Genomic DNA, 18,352 nt, shown 5'->3' on the forward strand with positions numbered 1-18,352 from the left:
CTATATAACTGGCCAAGGTCACTACTAAGGGTTTTCAGCTTCCAGCACACCCCCAGGCATTGGCCACTGCTGGAGGCAAGGTCCAGACTGGATGAACCTGGGCTGTGAACCTGTCTGCTGGCAAAGATCTCCCCAACTCAGAGCAGCCGCCACATCTGACCAACCTTGAAATTATTCTCATCTGGTGGGAAATGCCTTCTCTAGTCTTGTTCGTAAAGAGAAATAAAACCTCGTCCACCCATCAGTGTAGAAATTCAAAGGAAACAAAACTAGCCCTTAGCACAGTTTATGTAGGACCTAGGCAAACACATTGTTTTGGCGCCCCCTGCTGGTTTGTTTTGCAACAGCAGTCAGCTAGCCAACATTAAGCCTGGGGTTCCTTGTGTCCTGGCTGAGAGCCGGGGGGGTGTTAACCCGTTGCCAGCGCTGAGCGGGGGCAGTTGGTGATGCAGGAGCCTTGAACACGGCAGAAAATCCAGGAAAGTGATCAATTTCTGCTGCTTCACTGCCCCTTTAATATGCTTCCGCATCTTTAGAAAGGACAAATAGTCCCCTCTCCCACTGCCCTGGGACACTGAAGGGTTTCGCCACCAGAAGGTACAAGATAGCCCCCAGCAGAGGAGCCAGAGGCACTTGCCAAAGCGCTGGTGAATCCAGGTGACCTTTCAGCTCGTTTACCAAAACTCCCGCTGTTCCCCTCGCAGCCAGCGAGACAGCAATCGATCGCCTGGCGCGGCCGGGCAGCAGGAGCCAGAGCAGGGTCTGGGCCGTTCCGGCTCCTGTGAGCGGTGCGGAGTCAATGTCGCCTTGGATGGAGCAGAAGCACTAACTAAAGCCAAGGACAGCACATCCATTGCTTTAACCACTCAACCACCTTGCCACCCGGGGGGGCCATTTGGCTACTAAGCAGGGACGCTTCCTCGCCATGCCGAGTGTGTGTGTGTGTGTGGGGGGGGGTCATATCTGTGCAAAGCCAAGTGTGTGAGAACCAGACTCAGTGCTAGCAGCAGCCAATGGCATGGCTGCAGAATGGTTGCCATGGAAACACACTGGGGGTGTTTGAGCATCAGGGACGCTGGACCTGGGCAGCTGCCCGGACAGGACTAGACAGGCCCATGGCACCCGAGGCGCCGCAGCTCGTTCCTAGGCTGGCATTTGGTGGTTGTGGTTGGATTTCTTGCCGGGGTCGCAGTGCAGACGCTGCCCCAGGGCCGTGTCATGCTTTAAGGCGAGGGAAAGCGCAGGAACTCGAACACACACGGGAACAGAGCCGTGAAACGGCTGTAGTGTGCCGGGAGCTGGCGGCCAGCAGGCGAGCACTGGTGTGAACAGCTGGGCACCTCCGTACACCCACCCGCCGGCACCACGTGCATACGTGTACTGCACGCACATGCACGCACACTCATGTCAACGACACGCCCCTGGGCGCGCTCCCACACCAGGCCCGCTCCGGTTTGCTTGTGCTCGCTGGCCCAGTTCTGCATTCGTACAATCCTAGGGTCAGACGGGACCACCAGGATCACCTAGTCTAACTCCCGAGTGCTTTAGGTAACCCCCAGACTCCTGGGTCCATTCCTGTCTGCATCGGTATGAGACACTGAGGGCCTGATCATGCACTCCTTGCACACACAAGAGTCTCGCTGAGGGGCCTTTGCGTGCTGTGCCTCAGTTTCCCCATCAGTAAAGGGACACCATCTGCAAAGCAGCAAGACATCCAGATCCAGGTCTGGCGCCTCTGCTGTCCTCCCTGCTAGCGGACGCTTGCCAGACATCCTCTTTGGTGGGCATGGGCCAGACACTGCACTTGCTGGAAGGCCACGATAGAGCGGCCAAGGGAGATGTGACACTGCCAGGGCGCTGCAGGCGATGATTCAGTTAATCATTGACTCCTCCCTGCTCTCGTCTTTCTCGCACGCCTGAGCTCACTTTTATTCCTGCCAGGACAGAGCCTCTGCCCGCTCCCCACAGGTTTATTTCTCTCTGATCCGACGGCAGACGCAGCATTCAAGGACTTCAGGACCTTTGATTTAATTCCTTAAAAAGTGACATCAAAGCACACGGGCAGCTCTGCCTGAAAGCGGGGAAGTCTGGGTGAGTTGGTTATTTCCGTCTGCTTGGCCCAGGGCTGTGTTTTGGGAGCGTTACACTAGCAGAGGGCAAGGAAGGGTGCCAGCACTGTATTCAGTCGCCTTGATCACAGGAACATGCTTGCTGCTCACTTCTCGGCACCTCCCCAAACCCTAATCCCCCCCGGCTGGCTGGATCTCATTGCTTCCAGCGCAAGTGGCAGTGGCAGTTTTCTTGTTGTTTGTTTTCCGGGTGTCAGGCATGTGCCAGGCTGAGTAAACAGGCAGGGACCTTTTGTTCCATTGAGTTTCCTGATCCTTGGATCTCTACGCTGCGTGAGCTTTGGATTCCTTCTGGTGCCAGCCAAGGGGCACTGTATTTGACACCTTCGCTCAGTGCTAACCCATTCTGGGTAATTTCATTTCACTCCTGCCAGAATTCCCCTGAGCGGGGACGCTTCCCCACTTCCCGGGGTGCCAAGCTCCGTGGGAGCTGAGAGGACTCGGCATCTCACAGGACCGGGCGTGGCGTGGCTGCCTGCTGTTTTTAAACAGCTGCCACGTTCACCAGCCGGAAGGGGGTCACTGGCCAGAGGCCAGAGGGGGATCAGGCCACACCAAAAGCCAAGCTACTGGTGTTAAACAAATCACTTCAGTGGGGTCTCCAGGCAGTCAGTCCTCCTGTGCCCCCTCCCTGACAGCTAGCTCCGGGAGGCTGAGACCCTACAAGGGAAGTGTCCACCTGGAGCTTATATCTGTAAAGGAAGAAGAGGTGAGAGATTTCTCCGGACATCCTGGGCAGCTCACCCAGGCAGCTGGGTGTGCCTGGCATAGAAGGAAGAAGAGTTGCTGCCCTCTTACACAGTTATTCAGCGGACGCACGGTCTGTCTGTTTCTTGCAATGTAAATCCTCTGAGCAGAGCAGAGATGGGACATAAAAATAGCCAGAAAGGTACATCACTCACCCAGGAATAGCAGCAGGCAGTTCCTCTTCCTGCTCTCTTGTTAGTTTTGTGACGGGCAGATCGCCGCTCTCTGCCGTGCGTTATTAGGTCTGAATTAATTATATGATTGTGGGAGCGAGATGAGCATCAATCAGCAGCTCAGGCCTGGAGCTAGCTGGCCAAGTCTAGTCAGTTTCTAGCCAAAGCAGGATCGTGATTAAACAAGGGGCTGTGAGCCAGGACTCCTGGGTTCTATTCTGAGCTCTGCCACCCACTGCCTAGCTAACCGTTGGCAAGTCCAATCCCCCTCTCTGAGTCTGTTTCCTTCTCTTTGGAGTCATTCACTTACCTGCCTCAAAAGGAGTTTCAGGGCTTAACCCACTGCTGTTTCTGAGATCTCTGCCACCAAGTATTGGTATTTTAACTAGAGGATCACCAGTTACTGACCTTCTCTCATCTCCTCTTTGAGTTACCTCAGCCAACCGGCCTCTCTCCCTCCCTGACAATCTGCTCCGTGTACACCCTCCAAAGTGACGGCAGTTCCCACTTTGCTTCCGATTTGATTGCAAGTGACTTTCCCCAGCCGAGGCTCCAGCAGCTGACGCTGAGGGATTTGCAGGGTAAGGGATGGGAAATCACCTTCCAGTAATGTTTGCTAAACTCTGCGTAGACAGGTTCTTGGCTATGTGGGAGGGAAAGGACTGACTTGGTCACCCAGACCTGCATGATGCAGTTTCACTGCAAAACTGACCTCGACCCTGTAGGATTCCCTCTGCCAAATTGAGATTGTACCAACCGAAGAAGGCCAGATTTTGCTCGCAGGTGCGCCCATTTAGATCAGGTCTGTCTGCACTGCATCAGCGAGGCAACACTGTAGTAAAACTGGTGCGAGATCAGAGGCAACCTTTAAAGCACACAGAAATGCACGTCTCTCCCTGGCTGGTCTGGTGGAGACCCCATGTACCCTGTCCTCAGCCCTGAGATAGGGGAACAGCCATTCCTATTTCTGCCTTCGCTTCTTGCCGCTCCCTGCCATGGGATGCAACGGCAGCACTTCCCCAACTCCCCATTCGTCTGCTCACGGGCTGCTCCTCTGCCCGGGTCCCACAGCGCCACTTCCTCAATTCCCCATTCCCCAGCCGCCTGCTGCCCCAGGACCTCTCTCTGCCCTAGGACCCGGCCATACGTGAAGGCAGGATCGTGTGACAGGGCAGGTCTGCCCCCCACATCCTCCTAAGCCTCCCCCTTGTTCCCATCCCTCTGCACCCTCCAGCCTCCTCCTCCTTGCGCCCCCATCCCTTGCACCCCTCTTGACCTCTCCCCTGCCCCCTTCCCCTATTGCCTGCACCTCCTAAATCTGCCTCCTGCTCCCCCTCACACTCCCCATCCCTGTTTCATGGGGTCTCTCCCGCTCCCCACAGTCCCTGGGTCCCACCATAGAGTGGCAGCCATTTGGCCTGTTGGCATGCCCTCAATCTCCCTGAAACCAGCCGGAGGCGGCAGCCATCTTTGCTAAGGGCAGGCATGCTCCCGGTAGGGCTACACTGTGGGGAAATGGCGGCCATTGTGCTGGGAAAGGGGGAGACGGTGGCCATTTTGAACAAGGGGAAAATTGTGAGTTGGTGCCTTTCATTATGTTTGCACGACACAGGTTAATTCCCCCCCCCGCCCCGCTCCAAATTATGAGTCACGCTCAAATCATGGGAGTTGGCTGAACTGGATCAGAATCTGGTCCAGGGGTTCCCGGACAGAACTTGGATCGTTTCGGCCCGATTCTCCATTGCCCTGCGTCTGGCAGGGTCCATTGCACCAGCTGGCGCCGCGGGTGAAACGCTGCCTCAGCAGAACAGTGGCCGCCCTTTGCACCAGCATAAGGGTGCCATGAGGTGTGGGGCCACAGAGGGCCGGGCCCTTGGGCTCTGGCAGCACCGGGGATCCGGGCCTCCGCATGACGTTTATTTTATTCCCTGCATCCTAGAAGCAGAGCACGAAGGGTTCCCTAGCGAGGATTGTTATTCTTTCTATAGCACAGCCCTGCAGGGTGGTTAGACGGACGGACGGACTATGGAGAGTGGTCGTTGTCTGTAATGTCATTTCCCTTGGAAAACAAGGGTGTCATTAAAGAGAAAATCGGAGACCGTGTCATCTCCCCCGTGATAAGACAACGGGGACTCGGGTTGCCAGCTGCCAGGGAGGCAAATGCAGTCTGCAGCCGCCTGCTGAAATATGGTCATGCTAGGAGAGCAGCTGCTTCTCTCTGCGGCATTTAAAGGGACAGCTACAAGAAAGAAAAGAAAAAAAGCCAGCTGGGAAAGGTGGGTACACAAGGGTGAAGCTACAGGGAGGAGGTTCGGTAGCGAGTGACCAGGCAGATGTAAAAAAAAAGGTGGCTGCGTAGAGGGGACGGACTTCCTGCCATTGGAAGTGCAAGGGTTGTGGCTGGAAAGATGTGCTCGGGTTTTCCAGGTTGGAGCATGGTGTTTGAAACAGCTGCGGCTTTTCGGTGACACTGTGTCGCTACAATAAAAACAGTGTTTTGTTATCACCTGCTTTGTGTGTGCAGACCCCACACCCTGCCCCCAGCAGCAGAAAAAATGTCTTGGGAAACTGAGAAAAGTTTTGCAAAGAGCTATGCTTTGAGTTAGCAAGTTCCAGAGGCTGCATCAACGCCAACAGCCACACTCAGCTGGTCATTCTTATGATAGTAGCAGCTGGAAGACTCACTGTGCTAGGTGCTGTACATACAAATAGTGAGAGACAATCCCTGCTCCACCGAGTTTACAAGTCAAATAGACAAAGCAGAATTATTATCCACATAAGGAACTGAGGCAGAGATTAAGTGACTTGGCTAAGGTCACACAGGGGTGGGGAAGGAGTCAGTAGCAGCACCAGGAATTGAACCCAACGCTGCTGAGCCCCAGTCAATACTTTAACCACAGGATCATCCCTGCCTCACGTTTCTGGCCAGGGTCTCCCAGGCTTGGGTAGTCACAGATTGAACTGCGGCATGTAATACACACCCAAATATCCTTTGTCTCAACACAAAACCTGCCCGGGATAGGTTATTGCTCCATCTCGATATAAAATGACTTGATTCTAATTGAAGAGTGACACAAGAGGCTGAGGGAACTGGGCTTGTTTCGTCTGCAGAAGAGAAGAGTGAGGGGGGATTTGACAGCAGCTTTCAACTATCTGAAAGGGGGTTGCAGGGAGGATGGAGCTAGGCTGTTCTCAATGGTAGTAAATGATAGAACAAGGAGCAATGGTCTCAAGTTGCAGTGGGGGAGGTCTAGTTTGTATATTAGGAAAAGCTTTTTCCCTAGGAGGGTGGTGAAGCACTGGAATGGGTTACCTAGGGAGGTGATGGAATCTCCATCCTCAGAGGTTTTTAAAGTGCAGCTTGACAAAGCCCTGGCTGGGACGATTTAGCTGAGGTTGGTCCTGCTTTGAGCAGGGGGTTGGGCTAGATACCTCCTGAGGTCTCGTCCAACCCTAATTTTCTATGATTCTATAAACAGGACACTCATAGACGGACACAATAGCCTGCTCTAACCATGAGACACCTGTGTGGCCATTCTTTTCCATTACTACTAGCTGCAGTAAATCCATCCCGCGAGAGCTGGTAGCTTGGTCGATGGAAGAATTCTTCTGCCAGCCTCGTTGTGTCTCCGGTGGGGGTTAAATGGCCCTACCTACCTCACACGGGGCATGCCTTTTTTCGCAGTCCTGAGCAATGTAGCTAGTTTGACGTAAATTTTAGGTGTAGACCAGGCCTGAGCCCCACCGCACAGTCCCACCCGTCCAGGTTCCTTGTGTGAGCGGGTCCGGCTTCGGCTGCTTCTCCGCTCCGCACCGGAGGGCACAGTGACGGCAGGCTGTCAGGGTGCTTTGGGGGCGCTGCGCCCGGCCTGTCTGGATTGATGGAAGGATCCTGGGAGGCCCAACCTGCCTGCCCTGCCCTAAGGACTCTGCAAATTTGGGGGTGGGGGCGGGCTGAGCAATGTCATTGAATTCCTAGAGCACCGCAGAGCCCCTGCCAGAAGTGGGTCCCCATTGTGCTGGACCCTCCCTCCCCCCCAATGCCCAGTCATAGCAGCGTAGGAAAGGAAGTGTTCTCAAGAGGACGTCCCACGCCTAGAGGCAGGACCAGCTAACCCTAGACCATCCCTGACAGGAGTTTGTCCAAACTGTTCTTAACGCCTCCAAGAACAGGGGTCCTGGAGCCGCCCTAGGGAACCTGCTTCAGTGCTGAACTGGCCTCAGCATCAGCCAGTTTTTCCTCCCCTCCCGTCGAAATCTCCCTTGGTGCACACTGAGCCCAGGCCTTCTTGTCCTGGAAGAATGGAAGGCAGCCAGAGACTCAGAGCTGCTCGTTCGCACACCCTGCCGGCCCCTCCTCAGATCACAGCCCTGCCCCTGCCCGGAGCCCAGCTGCCAATCCGCCTGGTCAGCCGCTGCCCATCCACTTCCCTCGCCCCACCGCTCCAGCCCCCACAGCAGAACAGGGAGCCTGGCCGTGCGCGGGGACAGCCCAGAGCTTCATTGCAGGAAGCTAGCTGAGCGTGAGTGGTGCAAAGCAGCTGAGCACCCCAGCCAGCCGGTGCGCTGAGCCCAGGGCCCACGGGCCGCCCTGCAGTCATGAGCCAGCCTGCCAGCCCGTTGCCCACGAGCAGCCCTGCCTTATAAAGCCGTGTGCCCAGCCCAGCTCTCACAAGCAACCTCGATGTAGCCAGGCAGTGGCTGCGTCGGTCTGACTGCACGTGTAAGCGGGTCGCTAGGTTCACCCTGACGGCCGGCGAGCGATCAAACCCACAGCGTGACGAGCGTCTTCCGCGTTGCCGAGCGCCCCGGTGCCAGCAGCAGCTGAGGCAGCAGGGATAGGGAGGGGAAATTAACGAGCCTGCCACCTTCATCTATGTCACCATCTGGCTTGCTGTAATAGGGCTCGTTTTCTTTCATGCTGCCCCTGGGTAATTAGCAGCATGGCGCTGATGGTGCCCCTTATCCTCAGGAAGTGAGCATCCAACTGCAAAGGAGTTCCTGGGGCCGGTGCCAGCTCCCTGCCTCCGCGGGCTCATTGCATGGGCACTGCTTACCTGGAGGAGGCACCTTGGGGGCTGGATGAGGGGCCGGCACGGCAGGGGGTGGCATGAATCTTTGTCCCTGAGCCACTCATGCATCAGTGATGTCCCTGCGCTCTTCAGGACAGAGCAGTTCTCACTTAATGCCACTGACGATGAGGATGGAGGGATGGAATCGGCCACGTTGCCCTGAATACACCTAGGTACATTGAGGGTAATGCCACAAGGGCCCTGCAGGTACCACAGAGACGGGGGAATTAAAGACAGGCCACTTACATCAGGCTGTTGTGCAGGGTCCCAGACGTTCCGCCAATTAGCCCAATGCTATCACAAGTCTTGTGGTATCTAGTTCATTTCTTAAAGCCCCAGCTCCTGGAGCCATGTGATTACAGGAGATGCTTGGCTTTCTTTTTTTTTTTTTTTTTTTAAAGGAAGTTTCTAGCCCCCATGTTTGTGGAGAAAAGCTTGAAAATGTGACGCGTGTGTGTCTTCAGAGCTCCAAAACCTGACGGCAAAGAACCCCAAAATCATTCTTTAAAAACCCTCATGATTGCGGGACCTGGCGTAAGATTTGGGAACTCTTGGGGTTGATGATACCAGGCAGGTCACTTCCCAGCATGTTTGTGACTCTCTTGGACACACACCGAACAAACCACCTGCCTGCAATGGTTTTTAGAGAGAATGGAGAAGGAGCAATTTGTCGCACTGGCAGCTATGGAGACTGGCTGTCCCGCCTGCCTGGAGCATGGTCCCTTCTCCCGCGGCAGAGCTGCGCCCTGTGCCGGTCCAGAGGCAGTGCTTTAGGGGCCGATGTTAGTGTTTGTTCACAGCTTTCGCCTCTTTACCCCGTGGAGCCAGCGCCGCCCTGGAGAGGGAGCTGGATCGGGTCGTGACGCGCCTACTGGCAGTAGCGTTGTGTCCAAGGGTGTAGGGAAGAGTGCGCGGTAGCAGACAGCCGCACAGCTCCTGTGAGTGCAAACCTGCCTGCACCCCGCGGGTGTGTACACGGGGCAGCTAATTCAGGCCACGGCTGCTGCTGCCTGTACTACCAGAGCTATTGAGCATGCTGGAGCAAGCCGGAGCTTGTCTGCGTGAGCTGGGAATCACAGCCCTGGCTCGCAGCAGAGATCTAACCTTAGAGACAAATGTGGGAGATCTAAATATAGCACTGCGTAGCACGGGCGATGGAAAGTTGGATGTGACTCTTTTGGCGTATTGTTAGCTGTCAACCTCTGCCCTATCGCAATCTCCCTGCTGGTACAGAGAGCCGCTCGGAGGCGGGAACTGAAGGAGGAGTATGCATGGAGCAGTTGCAGACTACGCTCCTCCATTAGCAAGGCCTGGCAACCAATACCCAATCAGAGCCGGCTTCCGAGCAGCAACCACACAAAGGCTCAGACGCTGTGAAACTGACAGTGGTTTTGGACCACGAATAGGATGCTGCGGGCAGCTGTTATCCCATGCAGGGCTTGTGCTGTGTTATTTCCTACAGCTGCCCTTTAGTACCTGGAAATGTCAGCGAGCAGATCAGACGCCCCAGCTGTAAGAGGGGCAGAGGAGCACTCCCGCACCTTATGGAGGTGCTGGGAGACGTGAATTCAGGAAGGTTTATTTGGTGCTTTGAGATCCTCAGAGGGGCCTAGACACCATTCTTATGCACCAGCACCTCTGAATGGTCTCGGTCGCATTGAGCAATCTCTCCCCTCCCCCCCGGAGCAGTCGTGTGTGCACAGGAGCCTCTGAATTTGCCAGTTTGGGTCTGGGTGAAGGCTGGCTCCCTACATTCTCTCTGGTAGCCACCATGCGACACGGCCCTGCTTTGCCATCCCCCGTCAGCCGGCCCAGTGCTGCAGGCCCCCTGGCTGAGTCTTGACCTGGCATTCCAGGAGGGAGCCGGACAGTGGCATCGTCTGTGGTCGAAATGAACGTGGCGTCCCGGGAGCTGTAGGGTTTTGGTCTGGCTTCAGGTGTTGGGTTAGTGTGCAGGGGCGGGGTGTGGTGGTGGCTGGTGATATACAGGAGGTCAGACTAGATGATCTGATGGGCCCTCCTGGCATTAATCTGTATGACTCTATGGGTGTGTCTCCACTGCGATGAGACACCCTGGCTGGCCCCTGCCCGCTGACACGGGCTTGCGGGGTTCAGGCTAAGGGGCTGTTTAATTGCAGTGGAGACCTGCTCGGGCTGGACCCTGCAAGATGGGCTCCAGCCCTAGCCCAAATGTCTACACCACAATTAAACAGCCCCTTAGCCTGAGTCCATGAGCCGGAGTCAGTCGGCAGGGGCCAGGCAGGGGTGTCTAATCGCAGTGTAGACACACCCTCAGGCTCCTTGCCCTGGAGAAGGGGAAGGGCAACAGCTGCAGACCAGTGGGTCTGGCTGGCTCTGCCTTTTCTAGCGCTCTGTGATTAGCGCTGTTACTGTAAAGCTTTTCCTCTCGTGGTGGGGGACCCTCTCTCCTTGCACTTGACATGGAGCGTCCTACAGAAAGGCCTTTCCTGTGGCGGCGCATCGCTCGGGGCACTTCCATTTGGGAAGATTAATGCTGTAATGCAGACAAGCTGATGCTGAGATATTTCCGTTCTCGGCCCCGGGGAGCAGCAGGCAGCTCCCTCTGCCCGGAAAGCACTCAGTGAATTAGCAGCCTGATGCGCTTCGATTTTCTCCCAGGAGCTGAAGGGGGAATTTTGGCACATCAGAGTGACAGACACAATTGATTGGAGAGCTCTGCTTCCAGCGAGGCAGCGGGTGTGTCTGTCTGTCTGTCTCAAACCCACTGCGTTTATGCCCACGATTTCAATAGAAGCCGCACATTCATATCTGCACACCCCTGTTCCTCGCTACCCGTCCTCCCAGGGCATGATCCGTGGTTCTGTCTGGCCTTCCAGCATCTCCTTCTCCGGCTCTGGGTGTCAGCCCTCACTCGCGAGGTTTTGAAGTGACTAGTTCATAAGGGCCTCACCCTGCAAAGGCTGTGATCAGTGTCTGTCGGGAGCTGGGAGCGCTAATCGTGGAGGATGTTGTGGCAGCCGTTTCTGGGAGCCGCCGCCCAGTTGCGTGTGGGTGACCCCCAGGACGGCTCTGAGGGTCTCGCTCTCTCTTTGCACAGGCCGTGCTGCGGCGCTCGGTGGGCAAAGGACAGTCGCGCTGGGACCGAAACCTGGTCTAGGCCCCCAGATTCTGCTGGCAAAATAGCTCCCCAGGCTGGAGGACGTCTGGAGGGGGAGACCCCACCCCAGGGAGCCTACCCCAGGCGAGCAGGGCCCCTGGGAACTCGGCGAGCCAGAGCCAGCCCCTTTCGGAAGGCCGCAGGTAAGGCTGCGCGTTCCCTCTGTGCTTGGCTGAGTGTCGCCCACGTCACAGACGAGCTAGGACAGACACACTGCTGCTGACAACGGCTGGTCCCTGGAGATGGTCAGCTGGAGGCCGTGCCTCCTCCCCTCCCCGAAGGAAACCTCCTGGGCTCAGGAGCAGAGCGGAGACGAAGCCTGGTTCAGTGGGTCCCTGTTCCCGCTGCCCTTTTCAACAGCACAGAGACGATTGCTCTGCAGCTGACGGCACACAGTGCCAGGAGACATGGCGCACCCTGGCCTGACCCCTCCCCTCCTGGCAGCCCTGTAGGCTCCACGAGCACCTTCAGCCCCGCCCAACCCAGACAGCAAATTGCCAGGCCAAGCTGGGCCTGCCCGGGTCCTTGGGGTCAGGAGGCCCTGTCAGAGAAACCACCCCCCACTGGCCCTCGCTGGGCCCCTTGTCGACCATCTCAGCAGAGGCTGCGGCGTGGCCGGGCTGTGGAGACTGAACTGCCCTCGTCCCCTAGCTGGCATGAGGCACTTTGGTCAGGCCCATGGGGGAAGCTTGGACTGCTCCCCTCCCATCCCTGCCCCCAGAGCACCCGCCCACGCCCCATCATAGGGCTGCCACCTCTGAGGCACAGAAAAACCAGCTGATCCGTGGGCAGGGCCAGGTCCTAGGGGAGCAGGGGTTGGTCTGCAGATGGGGCCAAATCCCAGGGTTGGGGGGGTGGGGAACCATGGGGAGGGGCTAGGTCAGACTTGGGGGGGATTTGGGGCAGAACTAGGGTGCTGCTTCCCCCAGCAGCGGGTGGCTGCCACATGCAGGCAGAGTGGGACCTGGGTGCCAGCCGGGCGGCTGCAGCACACTCCCAGCCATGCTGTGTGTGGCCGGTAGCTCAGATAACTGTGTGTGCCCGGCAAAAAACGGGCACATTACTTCTAACCGGAAACCGGCAAGGCACTAGGGGGGCAGCCCTAGTCAAAGTCCCATAGACCGACTGAGGGGACAGGAAACGGGGAAAGGGAGAAAACTCGAGTCTGTACTCCCCGGGGGCTTAGCAGAAAGTGGGCCTTTAACCACCCTCTCCTTCTTAGTAAGGGGAGGGCACCTCACAGCAGTGGGGGAATAGACCAGGTGTATGCACCCAGTGCTGCTAATATACCAGTTACGGGGGGCAAAATGCAACCTCGGAGCTGTTCCGGCCTCACCGCCCCAATGGGCCACAGCCCACTGCATAGAGCCGCTGCCATCTGAGGCTGCCCCCAGTGTGACAGTCCCTGGCATGTCCTTGTCCATGTCCAATGGCTTGTTCCGTCCCAGCCCCACATGTCTGGAGCGCTGCTGAGTTGGGTAACCCTGGTCCTAGCTCTGAGATACGGTGTGGCCAGTCAAGGGGTCTCCTGTCTGAGAAATCAGAAGCCCTGGTTACCCAGCGCCAGTCCCCCTCCTCTGCCCCCATCCCCGAATGACAGAGGAGGTAAGTCTGTGATAGCCCCAGGTACAGAACCCGGCTCTTTAGTTCAAGATATAGGTACCCTGGCTTCTGCCTCTGGAGAAGGTCAGTCACAGACAAGGTCAGCTCCCAGACTGCTGCACTGGGCGGCACAGAATGGGGAGGAGGTGAACATCCCGCAGTGCTGTCAGAACAGGTCCAGGACTATTTAGAAAAGCTGGATGTGCACAAGTCCATGGGGCTGGATGTAATACACCCGAGGGTGCTGAGGGAGTTGGCTCATGTGATTGGCCATTATCTTTGAAAACTTGTGATTGGGGTGGGTCCCGGATGATTGGAAGAAGGCAAATCTAGTGCCCATCTTCAAAAAAGGGAAGAAGGAGGATCCAGGGAACTACAGACCGGTCAGTCTCACCTCAGTCCCTGGAAAAATCATGGAGCAGGTCCTCAAGGAATCCATTTTGAGGTACCTAGAAGAGAGGAAGGTGATCAGGAACAGTCAGCATGTATTCACCAAGGGCAAGTCATGCCTGACCAACCTTTTATGCCTTCTGTGAAGAGGTGCCTGGCTCTGTGGATGTGGGGAAAGCGGTGGACGTGATATACCTTGACTTTAGCAAAGCTTTTGATACAGTCTCCCACAGTATTCTTATCAGCAAGTTGAAGTATGGGTTGGATGAATGGACTATAAGATGGATAGAGAACTGGCTAGAGCATCAGGCTCAACAGAGAGTCATCAATGGCTCAATGTTACTGGCAGCCAACTAGACAAGCGGAGTGCCCCAGGGGGTCAGTGCTGGGGCCGGTTTTGTTCAACATCTTCATTAACAATCTGGAGGATGGGGTAGATTGCACCCTCAGCAAGTTTGCAGATGGCCCTAGAATGGGGGGCGGGGTAGATACGCTGGAGGGTAGGGATTGGATACAGAGTGACCTAGACAAATTGGAGGATTGGGCCAAAAGAAATCTGATGAGGTTCAAGAAGGACAAGTGCAGAGTCCTGCACTTAGGACGGAAGAATCCCATGCACAGCTACAGACTGGGGACCGACGGGCTAGGCAGAAAAGAACCTGAGTGATACAGTGGATAAGAAGCTGGACATGAGTCAGCAGTGGGCCCTGGTTGCCAAGAAGGCTAGCAGCATATTGGGCTGCATTAGTCGGAGCATTGCCAGTAGATCAAGGGAAATGATTATTCCCCTCTATTTGGTACTGGTGAGACCTTATTTGGAGTATTTGGGCCCCCCACTACAGGAAGGATGTGGAGAAATTGGAGAGAGTCCAGCAGAGGGCAACAAAAATGATTAGGGGACTGGAGCACAAGACTTATGAGGAGAGGCTGAGAGAACTAGGCTTGTTTAGCCTGCAGACGAGAAGAGTGAGGGGGGATTTGATAGCAGCCTTTAACTACCTGAAAGGGGGTTCCAGGGAGGATGGAGCTAGGCTGTTCTCAATGGTGGTAGATGACAGAACAAGGAGCAACGGTCTCAAGTTGCAGCAGGGGAGGTGTAGGTTGGATATTAGGAAAAGCTTTTTCCCTAGGAGGGTGGTGAAGCACTGGAATGGGTTACCTAGGGAGGTGGTGGAATCTCCATCCTTAGAGGTCTTTAAGTCCTGGCTTGACAAAGCCCTGGCTGGGATGCTTTAGTTGGGGTTGGTCCTGCTTTGAGCAGGGGTTGGACTAGATACCTCCTGGGGTCCCTTCCAAACCTCATCTTCTATGAGTCTGTGATTCTGTGGAGGTCCCCAGCGCAATCCCTGGTGCCAGCCAAGATGGCTGCTGCCACTGCCTCCCACTGCCCCTGCCAGGCAGGGCTCCGCACTCCAGCTCTCGCTTCCCGGAGTCAGCCCCAGGGCCAGCGAGTGAGCGTGTCACAGACCAGTGGCCTGGATGGGCCGAGGCTTGGTACTGGGGGCATAGGGTGGGTTGCCAGCTCCAAAATACAGAAAGAACGGCCACTGGCCAGCCCTCAGCTCCAGGGAGCCCTGTACCCTCCCCTCCCTGGAGCCCCTGTCCCCCTCGCCCCGCTCTGCCCCCCTCCCTGTCCCCCTCGCCCCGCTGTGCCCCCCTCCCTGTCCCCCTTGCCCCGCTCTGCCCCCCTCCCTGCAGACGAGCCTCGGGGCTGTCCCGCTCCCCGACACAGAAGCGCAGAGAGGACGGGGGGTGGTTTCAGCAGTCTGAGGGCCCGGCTCTCAGAGCAGGTCCCGGGTGCCGGCCACACTCGCAGGCGGGATGTGCGTGGCCGTTACAAGACGGCGTGTGCATAGCTGACTGGGGCTGCGGGTCCCAGCCGAGAGGAAAAACCCTGGCCCGTTCCATCTTTTTTAACCCCGGCCCGTTCCATCTTTTCACGGGCAACCAGCGAGGCAGTCGGCCCTCCTAGGCATAGGGGTGTGGTGAGGACACAGGATTTGGTCGGGTCCCTTGCCCACACGTGCTGTGCCGCAGGGTACAGTCTGATGCACTGTGCATGCCCGAGGGGGGGTGGGTTTGCTGTGGGGAGTGGGGCCTGCCCTCCAAGCCCTGCAGAGGCAGAATAACAGGCCTGGAGAGAGAGGCAAAGGTTTGCTGCCTGCCTGGGGGGGAGCCACCTCACTGCTCAGCGGTTAGCGAGTCGGGCCCCTCGGGCTGGGATGGGGCCGCGGCAGAGTCTCGCCTGACCTGGAGGTGCCTTGTAGGGGAAGCATGACTGAGGTGGAGCCTGTGCTGGACTTTGCATCCTCCGGGAGGACCGGCCGCAGGAACGCCCTCCCCGACATCCTGGGCTCGCCGGCCGGCGTCAGCCCCTCCGACCTGCCTCTGAAACTAGCAGAAATGTCTCTAAACTCAGGTATGTACCAAACTGCAGGGCTGGCCCTGCTCCGTGCCTCCCCCCCCAGGAATCTGGTCCCGTGGCCCCAGTCAGAAGGCACGTGTGCCCGGCAGAGGTGTCGCCCTGCCTAGGCGCAGGGTCTAGTGCTCACAGCAGAGGGCCGAGTGTAAGGATGGGCTGTCATTACTTCCTCTCTCTGCCTCCAATTCCCCGTCTCAAACAATGGGGAGTGTTACTGCTCACTCTTCGGACCGGCATCGCTCTGCTGTGACTATTGTTCTCTAGTGCTTGTGTTGCCATAGCGCTTGGGAGCCCTCGGCACAGATCAGGACCCCCTGGTGCTAGGTGCTGTACAGACAAAGAACGAGCAGCTGGTTCCTGCCCCAAAGAGCTGACATGCTGAGTAGTGCCCGTGGCTGTGGCGTGTGGGTGCCCTACGGGTTAGACGCAGCCTTTGCTTAGAGCTCTTTGGCCCGTTCCAGTGCGAGGGGAGCCTTGCCCAGTGGCTAGTTCCTGCAGTGCGTGCTGGGCATCTCTGTGACAGGGCTGTGTGAGGAGCGGCCGCTTCGAACAGCGCGTGTGGCATCCTTGTAAGGGCAGTCCCTGAATAAGCCAAGGAGATGGTCCCTTCAGGGCAAGGTCTGAGGGTGGGGCCGCCCGGGGGCTGGGGTGTTGGGAGAAGTGGGGCTAGCCAGGCACAGGGGTACTGGGGGAGCAGGGCACCAGAGGCTAGGGAAATGGGGCAGTGAGGCTGTCCATGGGCAAAAGTGCTGGGGAGAGATGCTGGCTGTGAGTAATGGGGTTGGCTGGGGGCTGGGAAGCTGGAAGCAATGGGGCTGCCTGAGGGCTATGGGGCTGACAAGGGGCTGGGGGGATAGGGGAAGTGGGGCCGCTGGAGGGGCTGGGGGTGGAGGGAGCTGGGGTTGGCTGGAGGAAGAGGGAGTGCAGAAGATGATGCTATCCCCAGTTCGGGACAGAGAACTGGGCTTTCCAGGGGTTTTCACCTCCCTTGCCTCCATTGCTCTCTCCACAGACAGATCCCAGGAAATGCCGTCCCCCTCCACAGAGGTGCCCCTGCAGCAGCCCCAAAGCCCAGAGCTGAAGGACACGTCTTAACACCTCCCCTGGGGTGCGTTTCTGACCAGCCGGGAAAGAAGTGACTGTCGAGCATCGACTGCTGGGACCTGGAGTTTGCTGGGTTTCCCTTGGTGCCATGCAGCAAAACATCTTGTGTTCCTTGGAGCAGGGCGCAGAGGAACCTCCAAGGGGGAATAAACAACCACGCAGGGGGAAATCCCTGCGGGGAACCATTTCTTCAGTGGCATTTAAGGAAACAGCCTAAGGACCCCCGGGCGTTTGTTTTGGGGTGTTTTCTCGTCTTTGCACCCGAGCAGCCATGTCTCTGCGCTCGGACGGTGACGCGCAGCCCAGGGCTCCTCTGAGCGGAGAACGTTGGTTCACTGTGATGTTCTGGGGCACAATTCCCTTGTCTTTTCTTTTGTAACCGCTGATCCAGTATCCTCATTCAGGCCTTCGGAGACGCTTGGGGCAAATGGCGCAGAGGGGGGGCTGTCGCGCAGTCTCCGCGCTGGCGCCCAAAGGCGAAGCCCTTGTCTGGCAAACAGAAGCGAGTCCCTTCCGGGGCGTGGGTCCTGCTTATGCAGGGACCCAGGGGAGCCCCTGCGACTTGGGGGATAAAGCTACCCCGAGCCCTGTCTCCCGTTAGCAGCTTTGCCAACCAAAGGGGACGGAGTTTGGCAGTTTCACCAAAGTCTCAAAGCAGCCAAGAGGCCTCACGCCGGGGATAAATGACTCCGATCCATGGAGCTTAGCTCCCCAGGCTCGCCTGGCTCCCCCGCCCCTCGTGCAGTTGTGGTTAGCCTCCAGGGCAGTGGCCATACTGTGCACAACTACCTCCCGCACGACTGGCCTAGGACTTTGCTTCCTAAACACAGGCTCCGTCTACCTGGCAGCGTGCTGCCCTCTGCAGGGAGATCGGCGTCTCACACAGCCCCCAGCCCCGTCCCTTCCGATCTGCAGGTGGTACCAGGCACTACTCAGGTTTGGGGGGGGGTGTTAATGTCTGCTTTACACTACAGGGATAGAGGGACCCTCCCCCCACTGTGCCTGGATCCTTCCTGCCCCGAAGGAGACCCCTGAGAGGAGGAAAATGTAAAGGAAACAAAGTGGTTTGGCTCAGCTGCTGGGGCCATGGGGGGCTCAGGGTGGAGCTGCACTGATGGAGGGCTCCCTCCTGCCCTGCTGCAACGGTCCCGTCCAGATGGGAGCTCTGGGGCAGAGAACCCGGGTGTCCTGCTCGCCATTGCCTCGCTCTTACTGGTCCTGCCTGTTTGCAGTGTGGTCGTGCGTAGGAGCGCCCGTCGCAGGCCAGGCCCTGGGGCCGGGCGCTGTGCAGGCATGGCAGAGGCTGCCCCAGCCCTGAAGGTCGGGTGTGGGATGTGCGGTGGTCCAGGCTGCAGGAGAACTCAGGCTGAGCCTCCGTAGAGCAGCTGCTGGGTTTCTTCCCAGCACTCGCTGGGGACACCTGGCTTGCAGGGAACCAGCACTGTGCATTGAACAGGACTCCCTCCCACTGGCCTCGTGGCCGGCACTGGGCACACAGGAGCCCAGAGAAGAGCCACAGGCCTGGGGGGACCTGGCAACGAATCACTCTGGGGAGGGAATGAGTATAGATGCAG

At 57.4% G+C, this 18,352-nt stretch overlaps 1 protein-coding gene across 2 annotated transcripts; it reads left to right on the top strand.

The window, feature by feature from the left end:
- Nucleotides 1-1,971: 1,971 nt before the first annotated feature.
- LOC137141678 (cAMP-dependent protein kinase inhibitor beta-like) lies at nucleotides 1,972-17,742 on the top strand. 2 transcript variants are annotated; one of them, XM_067530718.1, is made up of 4 exons: nucleotides 1,972-2,091; nucleotides 11,201-11,403; nucleotides 15,520-15,671; nucleotides 16,687-17,742. In XM_067530718.1, exons 3-4 carry the CDS (start codon nucleotides 15,527-15,529, stop codon nucleotides 16,767-16,769), a joined length of 228 nt encoding a protein of 75 aa, XP_067386819.1. In that variant the 5' UTR covers nucleotides 1,972-2,091; nucleotides 11,201-11,403; nucleotides 15,520-15,526; the 3' UTR covers nucleotides 16,770-17,742. The 2 variants fall into 2 exon arrangements, with proteins under 2 accessions (XP_067386819.1, XP_067386820.1); XM_067530719.1 differs by lacking the exons at nucleotides 1,972-2,091; nucleotides 11,201-11,403 and having other exon boundaries at nucleotides 15,388-15,671.
- Nucleotides 17,743-18,352: the final 610 nt, after the last annotated feature.

This window comes from Emydura macquarii, unplaced genomic scaffold, assembly GCF_026122565.2.
Source record: "Emydura macquarii macquarii isolate MOO-44397 ecotype Brisbane River unplaced genomic scaffold, CSIRO-AGI_Emac_v2 contig_3113, whole genome shotgun sequence".
Classification (NCBI taxonomy): domain Eukaryota; kingdom Metazoa; phylum Chordata; order Testudines; family Chelidae; genus Emydura; species Emydura macquarii.